The sequence below is a fragment of the Gouania willdenowi genome, chromosome 21, assembly GCF_900634775.1.
Source record: "Gouania willdenowi chromosome 21, fGouWil2.1, whole genome shotgun sequence".
NCBI lineage: Eukaryota > Metazoa > Chordata > Actinopteri > Blenniiformes > Gobiesocidae > Gouania > Gouania willdenowi.
The window spans coordinates 32,466,648-32,488,285 of record NC_041064.1 but is presented as its reverse complement, the minus strand read 5'-3'; the positions used below and the strand labels follow the sequence as shown (position 1 = coordinate 32,488,285).

The 21,638-nt window shown below is 37.2% G+C and overlaps 1 protein-coding gene across 4 annotated transcripts in view; it reads left to right on the top strand.

Moving 5' to 3' along the window:
• The first annotated feature begins 346 nt into the window (after window positions 1-346).
• The window catches only part of LOC114454733 (uncharacterized), a 33,025-nt gene continuing 11,733 nt past the window's right edge, over window positions 347-21,638 (top strand). Inside the window, exons 1-4 of one of the 4 annotated variants that reach the window (XM_028435421.1) lie at window positions 17,656-17,792; window positions 18,318-18,942; window positions 20,542-20,665; window positions 20,753-20,978. In XM_028435421.1, the coding sequence (XP_028291222.1) occupies window positions 18,673-18,942; window positions 20,542-20,665; window positions 20,753-20,978 (620 nt within the window). In that variant the 5' untranslated portion in view covers window positions 17,656-17,792; window positions 18,318-18,672. Of the gene's footprint in view, window positions 715-5,268; window positions 5,649-17,409; window positions 17,793-18,317; window positions 18,943-20,541; window positions 20,666-20,752; window positions 20,979-21,638 lie in introns of those variants that run through there. The other 3 variants (XM_028435420.1, XM_028435418.1, XM_028435419.1) reach the window with 3 other exon arrangements.

The following is a 21,638-nucleotide window of genomic DNA, read 5'->3' as shown; positions in this document are numbered from 1 at the left end:
AATAAGGTACAGTGTGGTACAGTTTGTCAGATGTCAAGCCGAAGACTCGATTAAAAAAAGATTTTAATCATATGTATACACGGACATCGTGTTTATACATCAGTATTCTATCATTTAAAGGGGGGGGGGGGGGTTATATTAAAAAATCACTTTTTCAAGCTTTATATAATGTTAGTGTGTCAGTCCCTCCTGAAAAACATACCTCCATTGTTGCTTAGAATGATTCACGTATTTTGGAGAAATCTTTTATGTCTATGGTAGTAGTGTTCAGTGATCACCGGAAGTAAACAGCCTTCCTGACATTTCAGCGGAAATTACGTCTTGTTCCTGCGCGCATAGAGCCTATTACTAGCAAATATATGAGGGAACTGCGTGTCGATTGGTCTACTCTACTCATCGTAGTAGCGACCTGTACTTTTTTTCTTTTTTTTAAAAAAAATGCCTTCAGCGAGAAAATGTGTTTTTGGATGCGAAGAAAACAGCCCTCTTTTTACACTTCCCAAGGATGAAACAATTCGTCAACAATGGTTGGAGTTCATCTTTGGAAGCGGCCCTTGTCCCAAAAAGATCTGCTATGTTTGTTCCAGGCACTTTTCAGATGACTGCTTTCAAAACAAGAGCTTATTTGAAAGTGGATTAATAAGTACACTGACACTAAAACACTATGCGATCCCTATTCTAAAGAGGACTACATCTTCAGAGCCAGCAGCACGGGTAAGCGATACTGTAACTCAACGTTGTTATGTTAGCATTCCTCACTTTGATAACCATTTTAATGTATTGTAGCGAGCTTACACTGTACCATTCTTATAATACAATATTCCGTGTTTAAAATGTAGTACTGTAGTAAGACATATACATATTTCATGTCAAATGGTAGTTTTATAATGATGTATATTTAGCAGCATAAGGAGGTCGATGTGTTTTACCACAGTCTCTGCACCCTCTCCGGTTCCTCCGAAAAATCACTCTCTGGTTCGGGAATAGGATCTGGCTGTATGCTTGCACAATATCCTGCGTTGCCATTGTTCAAAATAAAGATAAAAAAATAATTTAGAAAGTAGCCAAATTCAGCGCACAGAAAACGGAAGTAAACCGCATTCATGCGCGTTGGGAGGACGCACTGAAGGGGAGTATTCATGGGCGTGTCAGACAGGCAAGGAGTTTCTTAAAGAGACAGAGGCGAAATCGAAGCGTCATGAACAGTAGCGTTGCTACAGAGGGACATTTCTAAAGGTCCTATATCATGCAAATCAACTTTTTTTTAAAGTTTTTAACCTTGTTACAATGTTAATTCCTTATCAAAAACACCCACAAAGTATTATTGGGATTCCTTCCTGCATCTCTGAGATATCTACCGTTTTATTTTTTTCCAAATTCCGTTTTTTTCCCCACTTTAATTTTTTTAATTCCGTTTTTTTTTTTTTTTTTTTCTCCCCAGAAATATTTATACATTTTTAAAAGAAAGGTTTTAACTCCTGTGAGGAAACAAAAATGAATTGTATTAAAAAAATAAACTCATAATTAAACTAAAATGTATGTCAAAAATAAAGTAAGATACAATTAAAAGGAAGATATAAGTTGTAGTGACATGTATTATTCTGAGTGCTACTTTTTAATGATTTATTTTATATAAAGATGTACAGTATGAGAACAGCATTAATGTCACCCAATTTTCTCTCAGGATCAATGGTTTAGTGAATCTGATCAGGTTAATGATTAAGTTTTTCTCCACTTAATTTGAATTAACCTAATTTAAATGATCCTATCTTCTGTAGCCCAACGGACTTTAATTTTGTAAACTGGAAGTTCTTACTGAAACGGTTGTACTTGAGGTCGATTGCTGACTGTGAATGTGTACTTACAAGGCACAAACAAAAGGCTGGAATATATCCGTTATATACAGTATATATATCCGTTGCTAACGCAAGCCTTTGCAGCCGACCTCCAAACTTCTATAAGATTTAAGGTCTTCCGCTGTGTAAGGGCTTGGTGAAATCCAGGTAGTTGATGATATCAGGATTCATAATCGTCCAGATTTTTTCCTCATAGATGCTGGTTTAGCTTTGCGAGCTCCTCCTTTCCTCTGATAACTTGTGAGATTGTTCTCCCTGACTTGTAATGATTTTTGGCAATCTATAAAAATCCAAATGTGTCTCACTTTTTGACCGATTGGTACAGCCAAAAACACAGCAATTGTTCGCCATTTCGTCTCGAAATTCGGGATTTTCTTGTCTGCATACTGTTTGTAGTCCTGCTGCTTTATCTCCAAAATGGCAACTTCCGGGTTGATGATGCGCCGTGAAGACCCTCTATATTACCAATATGTGGCTGTAGTTGATTTTGGAAGGTCCTAATATAGCACGATATAGGACCTTTAAGTTGTATTTACTGAATTTTCCAAACAATTTTGGGTAGCATAGTTATTTGAGTATGCTATAGAATGGTACTATGTGCCTGAAAAAAACACAATACCCCCCTTCAATCGAATTAGTAATCATTGTGGTGATATAACGTTAAAGCTGAGACGAAGATTTCGGTGTTTACATCAATCTGAACTGTTTATTTAGTCACAATACAATAAAAACACATTTAAGTTCGAATGAAATGATCAGAAAGCACGCACAAGATAACATGATCACCCGTCGTACCACAACACCGACTTGTACGAGTGCTCAATGTGCACAAAAATTCTTGAGACTTTCTTAAACTGAAATTACAGAAAAAAATCCAAGTTTAAAACTCGATCAAACTTTCGTGAAAAATACTAAACTAAATTAAAATGACAAAACCTTTTGGCTACACCTGCGCCTTTTCACCACAGGGAGGCACTATTGACCTTGTAATAGATGCAATTCTCAACTCTCTGATTTGAATTTTGAATTTGAATTCCTTTATTATCCCTGAAAGGAAATTACATTGCACTCAGTGATTTTTAGGGACTTGATTTAAAGAAAATTATAATGATAAAAAGAAATCAGAAAAATCCAATTTTAACAGGTTCAAACCTACAGGATATATATATAATTTACTTTAGCTTGAAGATGATTCATTTCATTTTCAGTTATCCTCCAGGTTCACAAGCTAGATGCAATTAAATTACTTTCTCAATGCACATACAAAAATGTATGTTGAATGACCAATACAACTGTACCCCATTGTATTATTTTCTATTATATTATGCATAGAATAAACTTTAATACCAATGATTTATGTAAAAAGAAAAAGAACAATCAGCTCTATAAAAAAGCAAATAGTCAACATAGTTTACACTCATGTCATTGTCTGTACATTGAAAGAGAGGTAATTTTACCAAAAAGAGTATTAAACTGCACACCAAATAATAATAATTATAATCAGATTACTTAAATGTTGATATTTGGCAGTAATATATTTCATTTCCAAAAAGTTTCAACAATTTTGATTTATTATTGGTCATTTAAAAATGTGATTGTCTGATCCGAGGGCCACATTATAAACATTCATGTTTCAGGTTGTTTTGACAAGAGAAATGCACAAAATGACTCATACCACACTAAACAACATCATAGAATGGCTGAAAAGCGCACAAAATTACTCCAAAAACACTATATGTAATAATGTTCAGATTGATCACTATTCTAAATGCTGTATTGGATGTTGATATTGTGGACCTCAGATCAAGATTAAAAAATAAAAAATAAATCTCCTAAATATTAGGAAATATTTAGTAATAATATTTCCGTTATTTAAATGTTATACCAAACAATGCCAATAGATGGCAGCCATGTATAGCCAGTAACTCACATTTTTTTTAAAGGGGACATATCATGCTAAATCCACTGTATTTTAGCCCTTAAATGCATTTTGTTGTATATTTAGAGTGTTTAGAAGTACAGTAAAGTTCAAATTAGTCTCTTCAGGTGCTCCGTTGATATCTTTATATTCTGTTTTGGTCATATTTTGCAATCTGTTTGGATTTTTCTGTTCTCTATTACGTTTTTGAACAAAAACGTCACAGTATTTGCAGCGGAACTGCCAAATTAGGACATCAACACTTCGAGCAATCCGCCATTTTTATTTCTCGCTGTGATTTTGTAGTCCACGCACAAGGATGCCGAAGTTACGAGAGGACAAGTCAAAATGTTCGGTTGTTGGATGTAGAAACCCACACGCTTCATTACACCGTCTCCCAGCATCAGAACCTCTTCGAAGTGCCTGGTTGAGTTTTATTTTTCACGGAAATGTACCCACATCTGTGGGTAAGGTCATTTTTGTGTGCGCGAAGCACTTTAAGGATGACTGCTTCAACAACCTCTGCCAGTATAAAGAAGGATTTGCCGAAAGACTTCGTCTGATTGAGGGTTCAATTCCTTCTATCTTTGGAGGCGACGAACAGAGCACTTTGGTAAGCTGCAAATAACGCTAAAAAGTGTGATGACGTCCCTGTCATGGTTTTGTTAGCATTAGCAGTTGCTGAGCAGTTGCACAGTCTTCAGACTTCATATGTTAGCGCTGTGTGCTCGTTTTAGATCCTTGATGATATGGAATACGTGATTTAATTTAAGTCTAAAGTTTTCATTAGTCACTTCATTTGGCCGTTTTTGTCTTTGAAAAGACTGTATTAAAATGCATTTCCTGACGTTAGCTTGGCGCTAGCGTTAGCTCGGTGCTTGTGTTAGCTCACTTGTTAACGAAGTCGAAAGCCTTGTTTACAATTATTAGTCATTATTATTATTGTAGTATGTATGGTATCTGACGTGCAGATTGTGTTTAAGTATTGTCGTTAATGTTAACAAAAGGATTAACCACAGCATTTGTTGTCACTGTAAACTAAGATGTTCGGTACTATTATATGATTTATATTTTACATTTACTTTACTTTCTTAAAAGACACGGTCATGGTTTAGCAGTACACGTCTGTAGCAGTATTACTGTTGTTGAGTGTCATGACAATGGTCATTTAGCTGCTGTGGTTGCTGATGCTGATGTAGCATATTCTCAATTCCGATTTTTAGTGGTAAGATTAGACAGTAGTCGTTTGTCTTGTTAGTGTGCTTGTTTTAACAAGAGAAATAATCGACTTATTTAGATGGTTAAACCAACGAGGCACAAACGTTTCAAAAGTGCATCACAAACCGTCTAAGTTCCATTGGCTACAATAGTAAACAGTTCACTTCCGGGACAAAATGTGAGGCTCCATGAGCCGCCATTGCTGTAAAAAAAAAAAACCAAAAAAAAAAAAAAAAAACCGAATGAATGGAATTGCCGCGAGCCCTACAAGCCACGCCTCCAGGAAGGTCTCTGCCGCAGTGCTTCCACAGTCTATCACCGCTGCACATCTAAGGCTGTTGTTGTTTGTGCTTCCGCCGCTGTTCATACGTGTTGTCGCTATCATGTCAACTTGGAGAAAGTGTGTTTTCGGGTGTAAATACATGACCACAATATTTGGCTTGCCGAAAGAAGAAGCACTACGGAGAACGTGGCTGGACTTTCTGCATGTAGACTTGCCTCAGAAACCTGTCAAGAATCTATTTGTCTGCGAGCGACACTTTACCAAAGACTGCTTCCAGAACTATGGTTATTTTGAAACTGGACTTACTCGGAAGTTGGCCTTGAAACCTGGTGCTATTCCCACAATAAAAGAAGCTAAGGAGGAGCGTAGACATGTAAGTACATTACTAAAACAACGACCTAGCCTGTTATAATACGGTTAACTGAATGTTTGCTGTCATAGTCGTATATATTTCCGAAAACAATCACAACTGTGTGTGGATAGCTGATAAACTGACCCCCCTCATAACAGAGCGAGACATGCAGGGAGGTCAGTGGCCACGGTTACATGATGTTTTTTAATTCCGAATTATATAATTCGGAATTAAAGTGTTCTGCTTCGTGTTAACATAGAAATGGTAATTCCCGAACGAGGTTTACATGGAAAACAGGTTTATTCGGCTTTAGATAATTCCGCTTTAGGTCTGGGGCTTGGGAAGGCTCTGATTGGAAGCCTGATCCGTTTACCGAGGTCCGTGTGTGTTTAATACGTCCGTGTGAAAGTCCGCATGTTTATGCCTCTGTCCATCCACTCTTTTCATTATATCCATGTCTTTTAAGGCTCTTATTAAATAGTCGAGGCTGGAGTTTGGGCCGCAGCCATCTTGGTTTGTGTCGTCACCCGTGCGTCATCGCTGCATCATCGCGCAAGCGCAAATTGATCCGAATTAACTTAAAGTGGATTTAGACAAGTGAAACGTTTACAAGAAAGAGGAATTATCTAATTCGGAAGTAAAAACGGAATAAACCAGCCACCTAATTAGGAATTAACTTTAATTCATTATTAATTGAGCATTAGGAATTATGTGTTTACAAAGTCAGGTTAAAGATGAATTTTATTCCGCTTAGTTTGTGTTGTTGCAACTGAGCAACAGACTTTTCAGAGGCTAAAACTCTTGGAAACAGGCGAGTTTGGGAAAATAACCCTCAAATACTATGTTTTTGGGGTTCTTAGAACAAATGGAGATGGTTGAAAAATAGCATGATATGAGACCTTTAAAGAATGGGCTCTAAAAGCTGAAGTTTTGGAGAATTATTTAATAGTTTGAATTTGTTGTCATTTGCCAGTTCTGTTACAATTAGACCATATAACAGTGTGGCTTTCCATATTTTCTGTCTGAGTTATCTCAGCTAAAACCCACTTAATGTTTTCATATGTTGGTATTAAAGTTGGAAGAAAAAAAAAATCAGTTTGACAAAGTACATTTCAAGTCTTTATTACCATTATTACTGTCAAAAAAATCTACCCTAATAAAGGATTTATCTACTTTGTTTAATTAAGTATACATTTTTACAACATACTTTTGGTACTTACAAACATTTAATTTGAGCTACTTTAGGACTTTTAATTTCTTAGGGGTCACTTTACCTTTGACCAGTCATTTTTAGTTTTGATACTTGTACTTTTACTTAGTAATTTTTTAGTACTTTTCACTCCTCTGGAGTTTTGTGAAAAGAATCTAAATCCTGGTTAGAAAAACATGCAAAGTTGTCAAAGGGATTTCATTTTTAGATCTGAATTTCCAAAAACAATTTATCAAATATATTTGTAGATTTTGCAGGGGTTCGGGACCCTGTCAACATTTATTGTGCGCTTGTTTGCACCTCCACATATAAACAATATATATGTACGTAAAACAATGACAATGTATGTGACTCTAAATTCCTTGATTTTATGACAATTATTTGTGTACTTGAGGGATTGTTTGTGAGAAATTGCAGGATTTTGGAAAATGTTATAGTTCTTCCATAATTTGTGGTTTAAAATGACTGCAAAGTGAGTACAACGAGACTTTGTAAATTCTCCTCTTGTCTCCACACAGGTGAAGCTCATCTCCCTCATTGCCTTTCCTTACTATTTAAGGATTGTTGGCGGGTGGATTGTCTTTGTCTATTTAATTCATTAATTTAATTTACTACAGCAAAATAAATCATGTTTAAAACTATTTTTTCTATTTCCACATTGTTGGATTAAATGACATTAATAAAGTTGAACCTTGTGGTTAAAGCTGATATCCTAGTATGACTAGTGAGGTGTTTTTTTGCATTTCAAAACAATGATACATAAACAGATTTCTCAAACTCTTCATATCAGCTTCGTGTGTTGCTAACTTTTTCCAGTAACGTTAACTTATTCGAGCCTCATCATTTATCTGCTTGTGATCCTTTAATCTATTAGTTTAGCGTGGGATAAACCATTAACATCCTAATGGGTTTAGATATGCTGATGATAAAAATAATAATATCCAATATGATTATTTCAACATCTTGTCGTTCAAAACTGCATCACATACTGTTTAATCCGCTCTAGCTCCTTTGCGCTGCAATAGTCAACTGCTCACTTCCGGGAACTATTGTGAGGCTTTATAAACTGCCATCGCTGTAAAAAAAAAAAAAAAACGGACCATTGGCGTGAACGGAGTTGTTAAAACTCTCTCTCTAAACGGCTCTATTCCTACCATAGACATAATATTATTGAAGCGTAGAGCTGCCACAGGGTAAAATATATTTTTCATCACTATATTGTATGAAAAATGTAATTATGTTGTACAAACAATATAGTATATTGTACGAGCAATATTGTATGAACCAGGGCTCTACACTAACTTTTCCAGTGGTGGCACTGGTGCGACTAACTTTCTCAGTTGGTCACACCAGCACAGAATTTGGTCGCACCCTTTTTTCATTTTTTTTTTGAGCAGATATGGGGAGAGTGTACAGCATAGCCATGCATGCTGATGAATAGTTGACTTAACTGGCGTACTGTTGTGTTTTATATGAAGTAAATATTGACAATGACTCGAGATATATTTGCTAAATGTTTTCATGTCATTAAGTTTTGCTGCAACAAGCAGTTGCTGAAATAACCGGTCATTTCTTTTATACAATTTTAAAAGACGTAACATTTATTTATTTATTTATTTTTAAATAACGGCAAAGCATAACAACAGGTTACATGTAATTTGTTTTTTTTTTATTTTGCAGAAATGCTGTACTTTAATTAAATTAACAGTAGCATAACCAACTTAGCATCTGCATTGCTTCACCACATGGAATTAAATTCAGAGGGTCCAGCTCTTATAGTGGGGTCTCCTAACCCTCTTTCCCTGGTCAGAGGTCGACAACCTTTACTCTACAAGGAGCCTTTTTGTCTCATCTCACTTGGATTAAAGTGAGATGAGTCAATACAAATCGTTTCCGGTGAGGGTTGGACTCCGCCAGGGCTGCCCTTTGTCACCGATTCTGTTCATAACTTTTATGGACAGAATTTCTAGGCGCAGTCAGGGCGTTGAGGGGGTCCGGTTCGGGGGCCTCAGTATTGCATCACTGCTTTTTGCAGACGATGTGGTCCTGTTGGCTCCAACATACCGTGACCTTCAACTCTCACTGGATCGGTTCGCAGCCGAGTGTGAAGCGGCCGGAATGAGAATCAGCACCTCCAAATCCGAGTCCATGGTTCTCGACCGGAAAAAGGTGGAGTGCCTTCTCCGGGTTGGAGATGAGGTTCTGCCCCAGGTGGAGGAGTTCAAGTACCTCGGGGTCTTGTTCACGAGTGAGGGAAGGATGGAGCGAGAGATCGACAGGCGGATTGGTGCGGCGTCTGCAGTGATGCAGAGTCTGCACCAGTCCGTCATTGTGAAAAGGGAGCTGAGCCAAAAAGCAAAGCTCTCAATTTACAGGTCGGTCTACGTTCCAACCCTCACCTATGGTCATGAACTTTGGGTCATGACCGAAAGAACAAGATCACGGGTACAAGCGGCCGAAATGAGTTTCCTCCGTAGGGTGGCTGGGCTCTCCTTTAGAGATAGGGTGAGAAGCTCAGTCATTCGGGAGGGGCTCAAAGTAGAGTCGCTGCTCCTCCGCATCGAGAAGAGCCAGATGAGGTGGCTCGGGCACCTAATTAGGATGCCCCCTGAACGCCTCCCTAGTGAGGCGTTCAGGGCACGTCCCTCCGGAAGGAGGCCCCGGGGAAGACCCAGGACACGCTGGAGAGACTATGTCTCTCGGCTGGCCTGGGAACGTCTCGGGGTCCCCCCGGAAGAGCTGGAGGAAGTGGCCGGGGAGAGGGAAGTCTGGGCCTCCCTACTGAGGATGCTGCCCCCGCGACCCGGAAACGGCTAAGCGGGAGAAGATGGATGGATGGATGGAGTCAATACAGTGAATTAAATTCTATATAGTTAAAATTCTATAGAATAATGTTTGTTTTAATTTGATTTGATTTATATTGATCATGTAAATGGCAACTTAAAAACATTTTAAAATAAAATAAAGAAGAAATAAAACAGTATCTCGCATCTTCAAATTCTTATGCATCTCAGTTTACATGAACACAATGTTATTTAAGGAATATTATTTTTAGGTAATGTATTTGAAACGCTATAAAGTAACTTGAATTTGTTAACACATGCTAATTACTATTTTCTTGCCACACATAAAGCATGCATATTTAACCAGCACATTGACAGTTAAATGAATTTGTCCCCACACAATTAAAATCTCATATTTTATTCCAGAATAGTGTTTTTGTTGGTTTAGTTATCTTACCAGGGATTTAAAACTTAAGGTTGGTCACAGGTGTAGGAAAGTTGATGATCTGTAGATGTTGCAGGAGGTAAAGTAAGAAGGTGCTGAGTCCTTGCACAACGGGACTTTTTAGGTTAACAAAGTGTTATATCTTGATTTTATTTGTCATTAATAATTAATAGCCTCTAAAAGATAACTCCTCATTTCAATAGTTTTTTTAAGCTACAGGGAGCCATTGCAAAAGAGTCAAAGGGCCACATTAGGCCCCAGATCTGGAGGTTGAAGACCCCTGCCCTGGGAGAACCACAGCTGAACATCTGGCCTGGCATCATAGTCCATCAGTTCCTTTTTACTGCTGCCCTCAATGTGAGCGCGCACTCAGTGAAGGACTCGTTATGCCTGACTCTGTTCATAGCGGACCGCAGTGTGTGGATGTTTTAGCTCGTAAAAAGCTGCTCACTCTGTAGTTTTGTTTTGCGGTGTTACAGTCCAAAGAGTATCCAAATAAACTGGTGACTGGCTATTAACTTTGAGGCTGGTGTGAGGAACAATAGATGTTAGAACTTCTACCATTTGACACTTTTGTAAAAAAAAAAATTACAGCTTTTTTAGGGTAGTAAAAAAATATTTTGCACGTTATAAATACCGTTAACAGCACCCGTCAACACACAGAGAAGTTGATCATGAGAAACAAGGGACACCAGTAGATTCATTACATCACCTCTGGTTTCATACAAGTGCATGTTTTATGTGACATCGATTTTTAGTTTTGATTTATTAATGTATTATTAACGTTTCAATTCACCAGTAATGTGACTTATACGTTGCTTCTTTTTATGTCCGGACCGGCAGCAAAAGTCCTCCCAGTCACCAGTTTATCTGGATACTATTTAGACAGTAACACTGTTCGGTAAAGTTGGCAGATATTCACGGATTCGGACTTCTAGCATCAATAGCTCACAAATTACACTTCTGCCATCAGTGTGAGGTGGACAACATGATACAAGATCATTTTATCAAGCGCAGCAGAGTAAAAGTCTGTCTGTTGGTCGTTCTGTGTGGTGAGATTAAAAAATGAAGCTCTCGTCCTAGTTTCCCTTAAATATCCAAATATCACACAAACATAATCAGATTTAATTTTAAAACAAAAACGCTGCTTGTTTGGTTTTTGGTTTTTCTGTTTCTGGTTTTAAATTAATTAAACCAAAATTTTCAATTTGGTTTTGAAATTAAATAACCAAAGAACGAAAGGTACACGGATTCATTAGGTTGTCGTTAAATGCTCATTTACTATTATTTACCTTATTTCTTTCACCCCTTAATAATGAAGCATCATCAGGATTTCTCCATGTCTCAGCCCAAGCATGAAGTAAAATTTGAACAAACCCTGCATAGCCATCGTCTTCCTTATCAAAATTCGAAGGGTAGGATGATACTTTCGAACAATGTAATGGTTTTGTTTGTACAATATGATATCACGTTTGTACAATATAGTAGTTTGTAAAATATAATATCATGTTTGTACAATATACTATATTGTTTGTACAATATACTATATTGTTTGTACAATATACTATACTGTTCATACAACAAATTATATTGTTTGTACAACATACTATATTGTTCGTACAATATAGTGATCCTAAACATATTTTTTCCTGTGGCAGCTCTTGCTGCTGAAGCTGTAACAAGCTGAGATTTTATCCTCATCGAGTGTTTGTAATTTTGAAATTGTTCAATAAAAAAAAAAAAGCTCTACGCGTTTGTAATATTACGTCACGCCTCCTACCCTACAATATGTGAGCTCCTCCTTCTCAAACTACCTCAGAGGTAAACAAACATGGCCGCGGCAGGGCGACGTCACAGAAGTTGCAATGTTGTGGGCTGCAGTGAAGAATGGACACATTTATTTTTACTACCTTCATCACAGCCTGTCAGGACCCACTGGCTTGATTTTATGTTTGCTGGTCATGTACCAAGCGATCTTGGCAAACGCCTGGTTGTGTGTGACCGGCATTTCAAGGAGGACGACGACTTTGAGAACCGGGGCTCGTACTCATCCGGCTTCTGTAAAGTACTCCGGTTAAAGCACGGAGCGATACCAACACTTCGTGACTCAAACAATAATGTGGGAGATGTAAGTCAGTGTCATTTTGTGTTTGAGCAAAGCCTGATATATGCTTCTGCGTCGGGTCCAGGGCTAGCTTGTCCGTGTAGCATTAGCATAGCAGCTAACGTAGTTCGGTTAGTCTGGCTAATGTTTGTGTCCTTTGATCCTTAATTGTGTGATCTTTACAGGATTTTGACAGAGGATTACTCAAAAAGTACACAATAAAAGTACTCAATATTTTGCATGCAAGTAGTCAAGGAAATATTAAGTTTAGCGGTATACTGGTGTGCACCTATATCATATGCAAATCTGACTCTGTTTACTGTATATTGATTTATTTTATTTTTATAATACAGGTTTCTGTACACAGAAATGACTCATCTAATTAGGTAAATTATCCACATTTATAAAACTATACGATAAAGGAGAATTGGTTTACCAAATGTTCCTGTAGTGCTAATGTTATGCCTTCCAAAGCAAAGTATGAATTACAGTAATTACATTTATTGTGATTGTGCTATTTCTTAAAGCAAAATTTACTGGTGTGTTCCTCTCAGCTGTAAAGGGCCATAGTCAGCTCTGTATATCATGCATGCATTCTGCAGTGAATAAACATTGAGGCACACAGGCTCCAGCCCAGTTGTGGTCCACCATACATGACACATCATAGACCTCCTGTAGCAGTCTGGTAACCTACAGTGAATACAATTTATTTTTCATTATTTATTATGATTGTAATTAGGGGTGTGAAAAAAATTTGATTTCACAATATATTGTGATTTTTTTTTTTGGGTGCCAATTTTAAATCGATTTTTTTCTGTTATTGTTATTGATATTTAATCAATATTTGTGTGTATTTGTGCAATATTTCAGTGGTTACAATGCTTTCAATGTGTTGCAATGGTTTGGTTGGTATGGTTTACAATTTGATGCACTTGATTTTGTGATGGCAGCGTGTAATGCCTGCAATATTTATGTATGCACAGGCATTTTATTTTCACATAATCTGTTCAGATCAGTGTTTTAACTGACACAATAGGAGAAATTATTTTTTCTCATTTTTGTGCATCGTCAGTAACTCAGGGTGCTTTATCCTTAATGTTCTCACTTACAGTTGTTACAATGCCATCATTATGTTGTAATTGTCACTTTGAGACTTCTACACAGTAGTTTCAGTGAAAAGAAACTTGTTGCACTTTATTTTATGATAGCAGTGTGTAACACTGCATTTTCTTTTTTTCAGTGAAAATGTGCAAAAACACTAAAAATAAATAATAGGATGTTTTGACTCAATTTGTCCTCTGAATGATCAATATCTTTTGATGAACATTTACAGCAACTTGATTTTTCATCTTTACGTTTAATTATGATATTAACTGGGTAGAATATTGTGATATATCGTGATTTTAAAAATATTTAGCTGCAAAATTGCTACTTGTGGTATCTCACAGCAGCATATGTTTTCTGCATTAGTGGGCATGGTATTACATTTTCCACAGGAGTGCCTATCCAAAAAACAAATACAATTTCAGTGTGTGTACATGTAACAGTGAAATGTTTATAAATGTGTTTGTGCGTGTAAAATGTAATTTTTGTCACTTATTCTGCTCATGTAGGACTGCACAGTACCACAACTTTGAAAAAGGTAAAAGAATAAGAGTACTCATAAGATCATAACGCAACTTTATACTTTCAGTCGATTTATTTCAGTATAATAGAAGTGTTCCAATGCAAGTAAAAAGATCAGTAGGCCTACCTATTGTTAACAACATAATAGTGACTAACACTAGAGGAGTATTCTTTATTTTATAGTTGCACGATACCCACGGTGCCAAATTGTAACGGTTCCTACTATACTAGAAATTCTACATGACGGTACTACCGGTATCAGTTTCCGCTACATAGCGGCTGCCTCTACTTTCCTCCCGGCTTCTCACCGCACAGTCTAAGGTCACTGCACGCTACTTACTTGAAAACATGGCAACCGAACTACACAGCTGCTGAATGATTGGCTATTTGCCTATTACTGGTGACGTCCGGGCATTGTAAGCTGTTTCCGCACCCTGGGTCCGCCCGTCTGTTAGCTTAGTTGCTGTTCGTGTGTTTATGCTGGCAAGAACGAACTCCATGAAGACATGTCCGCTTCGACAGAAACTTGCTTCAAAACAAACAAAAAGCTAAAGTTCTGTCTCGCCTTGTGTTTGTGCCTGGCTTACAGTCACAAACACAAGATAACACATGGCAGAAGCGCCGAGTCTGCCTCGGCGTCGTCAGTGGCATCACTAATTTTGCTAAAAAAAACAAACTCCAAAAGTCCCATTTGGAACTATTTTGTCTTTAAACGAGGCAGAGATGGTAATGCAATACTAGATCCACTGTGCAGGCGCTGCCACCAGCTATAGGAGCCAAAGGGAACACTTTTAGTTTTTTTCCACACAAACTCAGAGCGATCTTTTTTACAATGTACAAACAATATTTACAAATTATATACATACAAAGGAGGGATCACATCCAAGCTCATAAAACACCAGTGATGTCACCCAGAAAATGCATACAAATATATTTTTCTCAAGGAATTGGTTCCTGTTTATTGTATTTCATCCTCCTTGGTTTATTACATCGGAGAAGCATTATTGTCAAAAGGTTTAAAAAAAAAAAAAGACAGTGGATTTGTTATCCTAAGTTGATTTTTTATATTAGTTAAACATGCATTGATGTGCAAAGGAAACTGAATGATTTTTTTTTTTTTTTAGTTCAACCATATAAATTCTATCTTCATTTGTTAGTTTTTTTTTTACTTTTATTCATGTACTCTTATCATGCACCAAACAACACTATAAGTATTTAAGTATTTCTAACTTGTACAAATACATTGCAGTTCATAAAAATAATATTAATAAAAAAGGCTTCAGTATCACGATATTACCCAGAACCGTGATACTTTGTCTGGTATCGTAGCGTGGTTACTCATTTTGGTATTGTGACAACTCTATTTTATTCATCCCTCAGTGGGGAAATTTACTGACACGTCAGCTCAATATAAAGTACAATAAAAAAGACAACAGAAGGCAACACACAGAAAACCCAAAAGACACCTGAAAAATAGTGCAATGAAGACAAAATAAGATGAATAATACAATAATAGAAGCTATACATAAATAGAAATATGAAAAGAAAAAATAATAAAGGATACAGATATATACATATTAACAGGTGGGGCAAGCAGATATATTTACAGACAGTACTATGCCCTTAACTGTTTTGTTGTACAGTCTAATAGTGGTGGGGTTGAATGATCTGCGGTAGCGCTCAGCCCTACACTGTGGGTGTTTCAGTCCGCCACTGAAAGAGCAGCTCATACCTATAACACATTAAAAACATATCATTGACTAACCATTCTGAAACGTCCTGCTGCAGCTGCAGAGTCTGGACTTCTTTGGGAGCCTCTCCTTCTGCGTCAGACTGTGGCTCAAACTGGTAAGGCTGAACAACCGCATCCCGACGAGCCATGGCGTCACACCCACTATTTTAATTGTCGACCAGTCATCGAATTTTGAAACAATTAATCCGATGACAAATCGTGCAATTATTTGCTCTATGTTGCTACAATCTTTTAGATTTGGCTTGGGGCTAATTATGACAAATAAAAACAATAAATAAATTAATAAAGTTATTCCCAACTTAAATTGTAAATGGGTTCCTTATAAACACACAATAAATTAAATAGATCAACATTAGAATCTGCTTCAGCAATAGCATTTACACATTAAAAATAGCTACAATAGCTGCTGACTTAGATCTCATGGGCTGATATTTTATGAAACATGTTTGTGCATAGGGGTCACTATTAGTGTTATTGTATATAATTGATTTATTTCCTGATTTGACATTTTATTCTAAAAAAAAATAAAAAATGAAAAGCAAAAATAACTGTAGTGTTTTTACTGTTGAATATAGATCATTGCTGATGAATCTTGTTTATTTCATATCTGATGATGAGTTACATAAAATTGTGGTTGATAAATATCTCACTGATTTCCTATAATTAAACTAGATCAGACTTGATGATTTAATCCAGAGGTTCTCAACTGGTCTCACCCTAGGACCCACATTTTGCAACGATAATTAAATCGCGACCCACTTTTTTTTTTTTTTTTTTCAAAAATAGCTGTTGAAAACACACAATCTTTCTCTTGTACAACATGAATTTCACAGCATACATGTCAAAAGAAAGTCTTTCAAAATAAAAGACAAGTCCAATATGAGAGACATTAAGTATTTATTTATTTTTGACAGTTGTCCGCGACCAACCTAGTACAGGTCCGCGACCCACTTTTGGGTCCAGACCCACCAGTTGAGAATCGCTGATTTAATCATTAATTACTGCGAGCAGTACTCATGGGATGTTTAGGTGTAATCATCACACTAGACTAGTTACATTACCGTCTAATGGGGCCAGCTTTGTGAACACGTGAAATAAAATTATAAATATTGCGTTTCCAAAGTCAGGACGGATGAATAGTGACGATAGTTTTATGCCAAAATGAATTTCACACGACATGTGACATGTTAGCTTTCATCCTTCCATAAAAGTGTTCAATCTGACCAGCCAAAAAACTGCACATTACAGTAAAACACATGGCTATTTAAGCAGCTTTTGTGATTGTGAGTTTAAAAAACACTGTTTTATGAAGTGTGTCTGCAGAGCTGCAGCAGAGGAGCTGCTGAGTCGCTCTTTCGTCATTACACACCACACTTCACCTCGGGGATGAACGCCCCCCTCTCTGATGTCACTGCGGTAACACCAACGGTTTAAAACTAGATTGCTCGTTCACTTCGCGTATTATTGTAAAGTCGTCAGAAGTCAAAAAGTCATAGAAATTCAAATAGTTTTATGCAAACTCCACCGCATTATTGTTCTACAGCTTCCCAGGTACCTCTATGCAAACAACTGTATTCACTGTAGCATTTTCTCATAATTACACAAAACACACCCACATTTACCAACTACTCACAAATGCTACAGTGAATTCCTCAACAGGTCTACAATCTTTTGAGTTCAACGAGCACATCAATTTTTTAATCACGTTTGTACAATATTAGTATATTGTTTGTATACTATCATGTTTGTACAATATACTTATATTGTTCGTACAATATAATATCACGTTTGTACAATATAAGTATATTGTTCCGGCAATATAGTGATCCAAAATACATTTTCACCTGTGGCAGCTCTACGCTTCCGTAGTATGCATATGGAAACGACTCATATCAGGCGTAAGAAACCTAGCTCCTCCTCCTTAAACTACCTCAGTGGTAAACAAACATGTCCAAGGCATGGCGACATTACAGAAGTTGCGATGTTGTTGGCTGCAGTGAAGAATGGACACATTTATTTTTACTACCTTTATCAGAGCCTGTCAGGACCCACTGGCTTGATTTTATCTTTGCTGGTTGTGTACCAAGCGATATTAGCAAACGACTGTTGGTGTGTGACCGGCATTTCAAGGAGGACGACGACTTTGAGAACCGGGGCTCGTACTCATCCGGCTTCTCTAAAAAACTCCGGTTAAAGCACGGAGCGATACCAACACTTCGTGACTCAAACAATAATGTGGGAGATGTAAGTCAGTGTCATTTTGTGTTTGATCAAAGCCTGATATATGCTTCTGCGTCGGGCCCAGGCCTAGCTTGTCCGTGTAGCATTAGCATAGCAGCTAACGTAGTTAAGTTAATCTGGCTAATGTTTGTGTCCTTCGTTTAAACGTAAGAGTTAATGGCAGAAGATGTTCAACAAGGCTTCATTTTCTTTAACATCTTTTTCTTACGGAGCTCAGCGCCGTTTATGAAAGGCGAAGGAACAGTAAAGGGCACATTTAATGATAGCGGGCTCTAGCACCAGGCTGATCCAACCACGGTGCTCCACAGGAAATAATTCCTGCCTGTGGCGATCATACTTTATAATTCATCACTGTAACCTCACAGCTTTGATTGTTGTAAATATCCATATTATATTTCTATTATCATTTTTTTTTAATCTCATTTCATTTTTTTTTACTACCGTAATGTATGCATCTGCTCCTTATTTTTAAGTATTTTACTTATGTACTTTTTAACGTTTTTTCTTTTTTTTCTTCTTTGTTTAAAGGTCCTATATCATGCAAATCAACTTTTTTGAGATTGTAACCTTATTACAATGTTAATTCCTTATCAAAACACCCCCAAAGTATTATTGGGATTCATTCATGCATCTCTGAGATATCCTCAATAATCCTGCTCTGAAAGGCTTGCGGTTTAAATGCTAGTGACGTCACAGGCATCCCCTCCAGGAAGTGACTGCTGCTGGTGCTGCTTCTCCAGAGTGAACATACACACCCATTCTCTATGGTGCTAGACTAGAGTAATGCGAGTGGCCGAAGAACATCTCTTTGGATGGTCATTGTCCTTTCTTATCCAGTCTGCACAGGGAAAAGAAACAGACTTTGTTTTTGTACCAAACAATAATGTCTGGTCACCGAAAATGCGTGTTCGACTGCGAAAGTCCTCGGAATTTGTTCAAACTTCCTAAAGAAGAGTCTACTCGCCAGAAGTGGTTGGAATTGATCTCTGGGAGCACGCGACACACCATCCAGCATCCGTTAGTCTGTGACCGTCACTTTACAGAAGACTGCTTGGTGAACCTTGGCCAGTTCCAAAGTGGATTGTCCAGTAAATTACGTCTTCAAACCGGAGCGATTCCCACATTAAAACCCACTGATGGAGAGGCCACAGCCGTAAGTAAAATAAACCTCTAGCGAAATGTTAGTCGTAGTCACTTCTTTGTCTTTATATTTTAATTACATTCTCTGGAACTGTTTACAAAGTGTGGTGGGCGTGCCTGTTGCCCATGCTGCCGGGGCTGTAGGGCTACGTCATAAAATGGGAGGCACTCACACGGGGAGAGGTGGCGCTCCGAGAAACCGTGCGTCTCAACTTCCGGGTTGAAAGAAAATAAGTAACATATCTTAATAAATTAGTATTTTATTTTGCAAAATGTGACATATTACCAATATGTGTCTGTGGTTGATTTTGGAAGGTATTAATATAGCATGATATAGGACCTTAAACATCTAGAGGTATAAAAACAACAAGCTTGTTCACTCTGTTGATATTTCCAACCTAACAGCATTTGTAATTTTAGTCCAGGGATCTTTAGTGTTTTAAAAGTGTTTATATTACACATATTCACACTCAAGGAGGGACCAGGGCTTTCCGCTGATGCCACTTTTGGCCGATTTGAGAATATTTAAAAACCAATGGGAGCAGCTCAGCCGCAGAATGGAAGCAAGGGCAGTCCCTTTGAGGTCTACCCTTATCAGAGGTTGACAAAAACACAGAATACCTGGACGGACGGAATTTGGAGACTATCCAGGAATGATGCACATATCCGAGCACTTTTATAAAACCGATGGGAGAAACAGACCACTGCTGAATTTTCTGTATTTACCTTTATTGTTGGTAGTTTTGTTGTTTTGACTTTAGTGTAAAGTGTCTGAGTTTTTGAGAAGTGCTGATAAATAAAATGTATTATTATTATTGATGTGACAAGCAAGATTTCTGAGTGTGAAAAGGACAGTATGAGTTCTCACTTTGAAAAGGTAAATTAACGACGTATACCATTCACTAACCAGGGCCATGATTATTTTTATTAAGCTATTACTCAGTTTACAAATTGGAAGGAAGTGCACAAGACAGGCCAATAAGTGAAACAGCACTGTTTCACTGATTGGTCACTGTTAAAAGTCAGGAAAAACCTGAATTTTTAGCTCTTGTGCAGCATTAGCTTTAGCAGCGAACTCGGCATTTCTACCTCGGAGAATGATACCAGGTTTCCACAATACTTTTTTCAAAAAATCAATGCTCCAAAGGGGGAAAAATCTTTATCTTTGTCAGACTCGCTGTTTACACCGTCAGCTATGGTGAGTTTATCCCTCTAGAACTTTGACCTCATGTGCAATAATTGAACGAAAGTGATTCAGGGTGTCCTTTGGTTTTCAGTAGGGCTGGGCGATTTTTGCCTAAAAAAAAACTCTTCCTATAGCATCTCAGCATAATGCGAATAAAGAATTGAACATGCCTGTGGCACACATATAGCCTACTCAAAGGGTAAACAAAGGCTCACATCGGAACGCGAAAAAGTCTGAAAAAACTGGTGGGAACATTTTTTTTTAACTCGAATTTGCAAAATAAAAATAGTCTATCTACAAATTCGATTAATCGATTAAATCAATTTTTAGCCCAGCCATTTTTTTTCAGCCTAATTTTTTATATCTCTCATAAAAAATGAGAGAAAACTGAATACTAGTGGCAGTAAACCTTTTTTCCCTCTACAGGCCAATGCAGCCATTCACCTACATAAATCACGGAATGTTGCATGTCAGACTGACCCATTGCTGACGCGTACTGCAGGCACACAGCTGTCTTTTAGGACTCTCCAACCCCCATGTAGAAGTAAAGGTATTTATATTTAATTTCATTTACCCAGTTAATTTTATTTTTTGTGTTGACATTCTTTAATAAAAAATAAAAAAATTGTTTTTACAGCTGTTCAAGCTACCTGCAATGAAATTAGTGATCCGATATCTACTGCAGACCCTTTTTCCTCAACACTGTTTAAAAGACCCTTAAAAAGGCCTCGACTGGAATTTGAGGATGAGCTGGAGGATGCTTCATTTGAGGGTACATCTTTACTGACAGCTTCAAAGGGGCAGGATTCTACACATGACCCTGCAGATTCTGTCACACAATTGACAGACTCATCAGTTTTGTCGTAAGTTACCCAATGTCTGTATTTGTGTGTTTAGATGAGTACTCTTTCCATATATATATATATATAAGTCTACACACCCCGTTCAAATGCAAGGTTTTTGTGACGTAAAAAAATGAAAATGAAGATGAATAATTTCATAACTTTTTCCACCTTTAATGTGACCTATAACCTGTAAAATGGAAACCTTTAAAGGGGAAAAATTAAAATAAAAATAAAAACTTAAGATAACCTGGTTGCTTAACTCCTCCATTTTCTGAATTTCTACACAGCAAATCCAGCATGCCCAAATTAACACTGTCAGATTTGATTTCAACACTTTTAAAGTGTCTATATGGGTCCACACCAGAGAGTGTTAGTTGAACTCTTTTTGGAGAGTTGGTACCTTAACTCTAATTAAGTGTCAAATACTAAATCTATCTGGAGTTAATAATTTAACACTTAGTAACACTAACTCAGTGTTAGAGTCCCTAGAGTCATTTGTTCCACATTGTTACAAGTTTTAGAAATTGTTTTTTAATTGTGGTGCATGTTTTGAAATAAATGTATTTCAGAAAATCATTGCCTCTTAAATGTTTATTTCCCAAGGAATTTTGAAAAGTTAAAAACTAAATTTATACCTTTTTTAGTATTTTTGTAAAATACTAAATGATAATGGCAGCA